This window comes from Gavialis gangeticus, unplaced genomic scaffold, assembly GCF_001723915.1.
Source record: "Gavialis gangeticus isolate Ggan-Ray unplaced genomic scaffold, GavGan_comp1, whole genome shotgun sequence".
Classification (NCBI taxonomy): domain Eukaryota; kingdom Metazoa; phylum Chordata; order Crocodylia; family Gavialidae; genus Gavialis; species Gavialis gangeticus.
In genome coordinates this window covers 46,411,957-46,421,576 of record NW_017729024.1, presented here as the reverse complement: position 1 = coordinate 46,421,576, position 9,620 = coordinate 46,411,957, and the positions used below count along the sequence as shown (strand labels likewise).

The window sequence follows — 9,620 nt, the reverse complement described above, 5'->3', positions numbered from 1 at the left end:
GGAGGGGGGCTCTGCCACTTGTCTCAGAGCTCCCACAGCCCCTGATGCTGCCCATGAGTGTGAGGCTTTTTTTTTAATGCCGGGAGGCTGGGGCAGCCATTGGGAGGGCTAGCAGTGCAAGAAGGGGGTGGGGCTCGGTGGAGCAGCCATTGGGGGGGCTGCAGGAGCTGGCGGGGGTGGGGCCACATGGAGTAGCAATCCGGGGGGCTGCGGGAGCAAGCAGGGGTGGGGCATATGGTCCCTGCAGGGGGGATTGTAGATCCTACAAGGGCCATAAAGCCCATGTTGGGGGGCTGTGGCCCTTGTGGGGAGGGGCTGTAGTCCTGTGGGATGCAGTCCGTGAGCTGTGCAGGGGGGCTGCACCCTGCAGGGGGAAGGGGACCCACCCATCCTGAGCAGCCCCCCACACACACAGTCCCCCCACAATCCACCCACACACCCCATGGCTCCCCACATCCCTTCACATCCACCCACAGTCTTTTGTTTTAATTGTGGAGAAACATGGATTTCGGGGTAGTTTACAGAGTGACTTTGGGATTTTTCTATCAGGGTTTTTTCAGTTTTCAAGTAGGGAACACCAGAATTCCTGCTAGGGAGGCAAGTGGCAGGACCCAGGCAGAGGAACCTGCTCAGAGCTGGCACTTTGTACCCAGCTGGAGGTGACTGATCTCCTGGCCAATTGGGGCTAGGAGGACATGCTTTGACAGTTCAAAGCAGGCCACCACACTGGGAACATCTTCAGGGCAATAGCTGCCCAGATGGCCAGGCAGGGGTGCACGTGGCAGTAGTGCCACAGAAAGGCCAACTCTGCAGCCACAGCCCACTGGCAGCTGGCCCAGAGAGGCAGATGCCTCTACTGGCTGTGCAGTCCCCATCCAGGTCTGGCAGATGTGCAGCAGGTCACAACCAGGCAGCAGCCCCCACTGCCAGACTGCTGCAGTGGGTAGAGGGTCCAGGGAACTCTCAGGGCTGCTTCAGCAGTCCAGCTGGCACAAGGGGTAGTGTCCCCAGGTACCAGTTGACTAGGCCCCAGAAGCTCCTGAGCTATTTGACAGGGCAGCTTTTTGTACTGATGGGGCCAGTACAGGTGCTTGCTCTGGGCTCTAGCACCTCCTGGCTGCAGATCCAGGAGGAACCAAGCAGCATTATTTTGCCCTAAGTGCCACAATTTGCCCCACATGGAAGTGCATGATCAGGGATGTGCTCTGAGGCAAAAAGCCCCAGCTCAAATTTGTACCACTTCTGTTTGAGCTGCTGCAAGCGCACGTGCTTGCATGTGTGGACGCGCCCTTGGAGTCTGTGGTTGTCCTGTGTGTTTTATTGTTGGTGCCTGTACGGGGAGATTGAAAGCAAAATACAAATAAATATAGTGAAATTAACAGCAAGTATAGTACAACCAAATCCTAGAAAGCAAGGTGACTTGCTATATATTTTATTGCAAAAATGCTCAGGGGCACCAGTAATAGCCCTAGGCTCCACTGTGCTAATTATTTTTATGTGAGAGGCAAGGATTTCTTAGGGTAATATTTTTTATTGGAGCAACTGTGTAGTTGGGATAGTTAGACAAGCTTTTGAATCCAAGATTTTTTTGTCAGGAGGTTTAAAAATAGCTGAGGTTTAGATAAAGTGCTCCAGTGGCCATTTTTAAATCCATGGGGGCTTATACACATGACAATGAGGCCATGGTGGAGCATTCTAATTAGAAAGTGAAGCAGATTTGATTAATCAAGCCTGCTCTGCCTCATTCTAATTAGACTGAGAACCAGCACATGTATTGAAAGCCACAGTTTACAGAACAAAAGAAGCTAAATACTGGGAGATCAAGACCTATCAAAAGGGTGGGTGGTCATTCTCACCTTTCCTATGTAGGAAGAATTCAGGAATTGGATAAAACATAACCTGCCATTGAACTGATATCCATGTTTAATCCTTGGTTCTTAGTGTCCTGCCAATTCATGACTTTTTGTTCCTAAATTGGCCTTTTAAAGGTGTTGGTAGATTTCCCTTGAGCATGAGGATAGTGAGGTCAAAGAGGGAGTGGTTGTGCTGTGAGAAATATGCTCCTAATGGTGTGTATATGTCTCTGTCTTTTATATTTTTTTCTGTTCATTTTGGTGCATAGTTGATGTTTAGTTTCACCCACGTAATTGCCATGAGGGCACTTGGTGCATTGGATCAGGTATAGCACATTTTTGGGAAAGGCGTGTTTAGGAGCTGTGGTTTCTCAAGTTTTTTTGATGGGGGTTATTGATAGTAGTGCCAATGAAGATGTGCTGACAGGTTAAGTATTTCTTGCCAAGGCCAAGCTGTGTCCCACTTGATGTTTGCTGGGTTGTGGAGAGTCTACTTCTGTTGACAAGCTGTGCAAGGTTAGGGGGCTGTTTGAAAGCAAGGAGCAGAGAAGCTGAGAATATTTCTGTCAAGGTCTTATCTTTGCTGAGTACAGGCTGCAGTTGTTTGGTGATTCTTCTGATCTGTTCTAGTGTGGGGTGGTAGGTGACCACCAGGTGTGTGCAGTTGCAGGGGTGTGCTTGGGGTGATTGCCGGTCTTGTGCATATATAGGTATGGTGGTCTGTGGGTTTTCTGTATATAGTGGTTTGTAGGTCTGTGCAAAGCTTTGGTCCCTGACTCTATTTGGCAGAGATTCGGCCCAGCTTGGTGGCCAGATCTCCTAATCCAAATTGAATCAGAGGACCCTTTAATCTCTCTGAATCGAATCAGAACCCTCTGAATCAATTCAGAGAGATTCAGAGATTCGGACATAGAGACAGCTTTAAATGTTTTTTCCACATACCTCTAGGTAGCATGGGCTCCTGATCACTGCAATGCTGAGGCACGTGGAGCATCGCACAGAAGCACAGGGGGGCTCCCCAGTGCGCTCAGTAGCAGACCCAGAAGTAGACCAGAAGCATTTCTGATCCACTTCCGGGTCCACTGGGGAGTGCATGGGGGTTATCTAGCTTGCGGGAGAGAGGTTGTTGTTGTCCTGGCTTTTGTTGAGACTTTCAATGTTAGCTTTCTTCCTGAAATAATTGATGTTGTAGTGCAGTGTATGGTTATGTCTGCTGGGAGGAGTCCAGTATGATGTTTTATTATTGTTTCTTTCTTTCTTCAGTTGTTGCAGGAAGGTTATTAGAGGTGGTTGTGTCATGGTTGTGTCCTGAATTATTCTATCAGGTAAAGTCTGCAGGAGAATTCTTATAATTTTCCACATATTAGTATCTTGCCAGGTTTTTTCTTTGGTTAGAAGTTCAGGACTTTAGAGAGTACAGATATTTCAGAATGGGATAGTGGGTGTGGTGATAAGTTGATGATGGTTGTGTTCTGAGTGCTGCTTTCTTGATTCCCTCCTGTGCTGCTGATTCCACCTTTTTCCTTATGTTCAGGCTTTAGTTCTGCAAAACACTGAAGTTCATGATTGAGTCCTTTTGGCACATGCTTAAGTGCTTTACTGAATAGAGGTGGATTTAATTATGTGTTTAAGTGCTATATTGGGTTGCCTTGGCTTTATTGAATCAGCCTTCTACATTTTGGAATTCAAGAGCTAATTTTGTAATCTTGTTTCGTTTTCTTATCCCAAAACAGTTTCGTGTGTTGGGACAAAAATGGTTTCAGAAGGAATTTTCACATGAAATGACATTTGACTTCACTACAGCTGAAGCTAATCCAGAGGTGTGTTTAGAGCTGAATTCTGGCACTAACTACATTGTGAATATTACTGCAGCATCCTCCACAGAGATCTCTGCCTTAATTACAATAGCAGTTCAAGCAGAGGGTAGGTATAATTTTGTATTCTTCATAACTCTTAGAGTAAGCCACCTTGTGTTTGACTTCATTGTCTTGAGCCCCCCAAATGGTTAAAAATAGCTTGTTCTTCTGCATTTGCAGATACTGTACCGTCAGCCTCTTGGGTGTGTCTATACATGTGCTTTAATGTGCAGTAGGCTATTTTACTGTGCATTAGAGTGTCACAGCAAAAACCACGCTAATCCACAGTGAAATTAGGCTATGGCACATTAAGCGTCACTGTAAAAGCATGCACTTTTGCTACTGCACATTAGGGGAGCCTAATGAACATTTGGTTAGTACCTTACCTTAAAGATACTAAATTTAATACACAGTAGCAAAAGTGCATTAATGAACATGTAGACACTCCCTTTGAGGCTAAAATATGAGATTCAAAAATAAAACAAAGAGTAAAAATTAAAATGAAATAGAATAGGATATTAAGCTTAGACAAGGATTAATTCCTGTAACAAATAATCATTCTCTTTACAATGTTGGATGTCCAATATTTAATTCTGGTGTAAATAATTCATTATTCATTATATGTGCTGCCTTTAAAGCACTTTGCAGCCAGGGGCCCAAAACACTTCACAGCCATTGAATTTACAACATCCTTATAAAAGAGGGAAGTAATATTTAATTTCCTGTTTTACATATAGGAAAACTATTTGTAATACTGTGTGCAGGGTTAGACAAGAAATATTTGTCAAGCCGGGGCCCCTTGTTCCTAGTGCTGTGTTCAGCAACAATATGATCCTTTTCCAGTATGAGACTGTTGCCTGAATACATCTACCTTTTACAGAAGTATTTGTGGGAAAACATTGAGCAAGACCAGAAATATTAAGGCCTGCTAAGTCTCCAATCAGATGCATAGAAACATAGAAAATTAGGGTTGGAAGGGACCTCAGGAGATCATCTATTCTAACCTCCTGCTCAAAGTAGGACCATACCCAACTAAATCATTCCAGCCAGGGTTTTGTTGAGCCTTAAAAACCTTCTAGGATGGAGATTCTACCACCTCTCTGGGTAACCCATTCAGGTACTTCATCACCCTCCAAGTGAGAGAGTTTTTTTCCTAATATCCAACCTAAACTTCCCTTGCTGCAACTTGAGACCGTTGCTCCTTGTTCTGCCACCTGCCACCACTGAGAACTGTAGCTCCATCCTCTTTGGAACCCACTGTCAGGTAAAGGCTGCTCTCAAATCCCCCCTCAGTCTTCTCTTCTGCAGACCAGCTTATCCTCATAAATCATACGCCCCAACCCCCTAACCATTTTTGTTGTCCTTCCTTGAGGCTTAAAAAGTACTGTGTGCTACGATGTAATCTCTACAAAAGATAAACTAATGTGGAAAAATGTAAGCACACTGTCTTTCACAGCTTTCTAGCCATGCCCTCATGACCTGAGCACAACTCACAGCTTGGAATTCATTTGCCATCATATGCCTACTTGAATAAAAAGATAACAAGAGCCAGGGTTTTTTTTCTGATTATTTTGAACCAAAATTCACATCTTTTTCCTCTCCCCATCAGCAGCTGGCTTGAAGTGGTGCTATGGCTATGGCGAGAAAGAGAAACCTTTTCATAGTTTCATAGTTAGTAGGGTCAAAAGGGACCTGAGCAGATCATCAAGTCCGACCCCCTGCCATGGCAGGAAAAAGTACTGGGGTCAAACAACCCCAGCAAGGTGTTCGTCTGGCCTCCCCCAGGGTAGGAGCCAGCACCACTTCACTTGGAAGTTGGTTCTAGATCCTAGTCGCCCAGACAGTAAAGTAACACCTCCTGATGTCTAATCTGAATCTACCTTCTGCCAGCTTGTGACCCTGGGTCCTCCTTCCTCCCTTTTTTGAAGATGAGAACCATGTTGGCCCTCTTCCAGTCCTCTGGCACCACACCAGAGCACCATGAGTGCTTGTAAAGCTGTGCCAGGGGTCCCGTAGTGACCTCAGCTAATTCCCTCAGCACTCTGGGGTGGAGATCATCCAGACCAGCTGATTTAAATACATCCAGTCCCTCCAGAAGTTCCCTGACTAGATCCTCACTGACCCTTGGCCTGGGTGCACCTCCCCTGGGGCCTGAGGGGGTCCCAGTGCGGGGGCTGATCCGGTCCCTGCTCGGGAAAATGGAGGCAAATAAATTGTTAAAGAGGTTAGCTTTGTTGTCTGGTGCGATGACCAGATTTCCTAGCATGTCTTGCAGGGGCCCTATGTTACCCGTTACCTTCTTTTTGTCCCCTGTGTATTTAAAAAAGGACTTCTTGTTGTCCTTGATCCAGGAAGCTAGTCCCAGTTCCATCTCCGCCTTGGCCTTCCTGACCGCCCCCCTGCAGCCCTGAGCATCCACAGTATAGTCCTCCCTGGTGATGGCCTCTCCCTTCCATTGGGTGTATGCCTCCCTTTTGGCTAGGAGATGTTCCCAGATGCTTTTGGTGAGCCATGGGGGCTTTTGCGCCCTCCTGCCCGCTTTGATCCCTGTTGAGATTACCTCCCTTTGGGCTGGGAGGATCGTCTCCTTAAGGAGCGACCACTCTTCTTTGACACCCGACTCCCCTCCCCTCTGGGACCTCAGTGCCTCCCCGGCTATTCTTCTTAGCTCATTGAAGCCCACCCTCCTGAAGTCTAGGGCTGCTGCCTTGCTGCAGGCCTTTGCTACCTTGCGCTGGATGGTAAATTCTAGCAGGCGATGATCGCTGTCGCCCAGGTGGTCAAGCACCCGCAGCCCCCTCACCAGGTTGTCACCCATGGCCAGCACCAGGTCCAACAAGGCGTCTCCCCTGGTGGGGCTGTGCACCTCCTGGGTTAGACAGAGGTCCTGCATTTCAGCTAGGAACCTATGTGAGCGGTCAGACCTGGCTGACTGCTCTTCCCAGCAGATGTCTGCAAAGTTCAGGTCACCCATGATGACCAGGTCCTTTGACCTAACTACCTCCGTGAGCTGACTTAAGAATTCCCAGTCTAGCTCTTCCCCTTGGTTGGGTGGTCTGTAGTAGACCCCCACTGTTAAGTCTCTTTCCCCTCAACCGCCTTGTATTCTAACCCAGTGCACTTCAGTGTGCCCTTCCTCTGAAATAGCAACTTGACAGCTGCCTCTGGCAAGTCAAAATGTGAGATTTGTCAATGAGGACAGACATGGTTTAAGACTTAAATTGGTCAGGTAGACCTTAATTTGATAAATTAATTGAAGTTATTAGCCAAGGAAAAGGAATCCAATTCAACTGTTGTTTAAAATAGAGTGTAGGAAATGATGCTATTGCTGACATCCCTAAATTTCTGTGCTCCTAATGACCATCATAGGACTGTACCGGGTCTCTTGTTCAGGGGTTTCCTTCCATGGAGATTAAATGATGATTCCTTTGAACCAAGTCACTGGTGGCACCAGTGTGAGAGACTGATGCTTTTCCTTTGAGATAGGTTCATGCCCTCACAATCAAAACCTTGTCTATCTGACTGATTGAAGACAACAGCAGCAGAGTCAGGACTGCATATAACGCTAGCTTGGAGCTTAGCTGCTCTTTTCTGCTTTAGCAGATACCAGCCAGGTCAGTAGGTTCAAGAAGTATAAATATGCCAGGAGACCCAACTCTGACAGCTGAAGGAAAGAAAAAAAAAGCTTCCAACACTCCTTTGCCTTTCTTCTGGCCCCCTGTACTCTAGTCGGTTTCTGAATTGCCCTTCAGACCTGGCAGAAGAGGAATTAAGGTCAGTCACCTTTTGCTAGCCAGTGAAGTCAGCTCTAGTGTTTTGGATCAGACTTTAGATTCACCAGTATATACATCCAAAAGAACCATTCTGGTTGTTCAGTCTTAGAGCAATGAGCGTAAGTTGAACATTTCTCTTGCCCTTGGAATTAAACCAGCTGAGCTATACCCTGCTTCACAGTAGCTGGAATAGCAAACTACATTGTATTCTTACTGCTTATTTGTATTTATAGTGATGTGGCACTGGTATTCTTAAGCAATGGTTGAGGTCTATAAATGGCTTAGGAGTTTATTACCCAACTCTGAGGACAACAGAGAAATCCATATAGTCCTTACTAATAGAGTTTATGGCCACATCCAGATGGGTGCGGCCATGCAGTATGTGGTGCTGTAGACCTGTCTGTGGTGCCACATACTACACATTCAGCTGCTCTACATGCTGCAAAGTACCAGCATGGAGGGAGAGGGGGCAGGGGCAGGTTTTGACCCTAGGAGATCCCCAAGTCAAAAAAAACCATGCAAAAGAAAAGCAGGGGAGCGCACTCAGGGCAGTGCATGCCACCGGAGCCTGGCCAGCCAGAGCTACACTCCAGCTGTAGGCCAGGCTCTAAGCAGCAGGAACACTGCTGCTGCAGCCCCAGGAGGCCCTCAGGACACCAGGTGAGGCTGCTTGGGCCAACCCAGTCCTGGCCCCAGCCTTCCTTGCCGACACGGGGAAACCTGCGATGTGCCAGAGGGTGCATGGCACAGGTGTTCCCCAGGGACAACTAGCAATGGCACAAGGTGTGCCGATGCCTTTTGTCCCTGGGGAAATAAATGTCTATGCTCATGTGGATGCAGCCTATGACTCCATTGCCTTGTGATGGAAAGCTATGAGACTGTGCAGTAAGAGGAAGGAAGAAGGCAATTTGCTTCTGTAGTGCCAGACTTTATCCTTGCTCTTGGCTTTATGACCAGGAAACATTAGTATTGGTAAAGGCTCCTTTAAATTATCTACCTGCTTTATGCACAGCCTCAACACATAAGCCTTCATGCCCAGGTACCTCATGTAGGGCTGGGAGAGAATGACTGTGTGTTGGAGGTGCTTAGAGTATAGACCTTTCAGCCATGGTGCATTTGGCTGCCATGAGCAACCAGCACACATCTAGAATGAAGAGACAAATGCACGGACAAACCACTTAGTAGAGTTACTGTTAACAGACCTACCAGCATAGGACAAGGAAAGAACACAAGATTTCAAAGGCTACACACACAACTGAATACAGCAATGTTATAACAGCATGCAAAGAAGAAGCCAACAGCTTGAATTTTCTGGGTTACAGAAAATACATTTTCTTCTTGCAGATGGGATAGCTAACTTGCATTTAATCTCCATTTAGCTGTGTAGTAGAACTGTTCCCTTGCCCTGGATCAATGAGATAATGCTCATTTGGTGTCTCCCAGCTGATCTCAAAGGCCTCTATATACATTAACTAAATAATATAGTGCTTGTCTGGTGAGCAGCAGCATCTCTGTTTTACAGAGAGGAAACAGCTTGAATTACTTGCCAAGGCTTACATCTGATGTCAGTGGCAGAACTGGGCACAGAGAATTCAGATCTAGTTGGTGCTGCACTTTAACTACTGTCCTCTTAGGGTTATTAGGTTAACTCTGACAGGTACTGGGCATGTCTACATGAGATGCTTTACTGTGCAGCAGACTAATTTGCGGTATAGTAAAGCATCATTGTCTACATGTGTGCAGCACTTAGAGTGCAGTAGATTAATTTACTGTGCTGCTGGATAGTCCTGTTAGATACAAGTGGTATCTGGCAGCTCAGTAAACTACTGTGCTTAAGCATGTGTGTAGATGGTGACATCAAGATTAGTTTACTCTGGCTCATGCTTTTAGGGTAATGACTGATAGTTTGGGAAAAGAGTAGACCTGGCAATATCAGCACAGGATAATTCTTGCTGTCTTACTTTAAGCTTTTGTAGTGCTTTAAAGCTTTTGGCAATACATATTTGAGTTTGGGTGCTGCAGCTACTTCCCACAAGCTCTATAAAAGTGCTTCTCAACCTTTTTTGTACCAGGCCCAATTTGTAAACATCAATGGCCAGTCCAGACCCAGTGCCCCTCACTCCCAACCCCCTGCCTTC

The 9,620-nt window shown here is 46.5% G+C and overlaps 1 protein-coding gene across 1 annotated transcript in view; it reads left to right on the top strand.

Annotated features, from left to right (window-relative positions):
- The window catches only part of SUSD1 (sushi domain containing 1), a 115,458-nt gene that overhangs the window by 58,578 nt on the left and 47,260 nt on the right, over positions 1-9,620 (top strand). Inside the window, exon 12 of the mRNA XM_019518199.1 lies at positions 3,587-3,776. Coding sequence (XP_019373744.1) covers positions 3,587-3,776 — 190 coding nt within the window. The remainder of the gene's footprint in view (positions 1-3,586; positions 3,777-9,620) is intronic.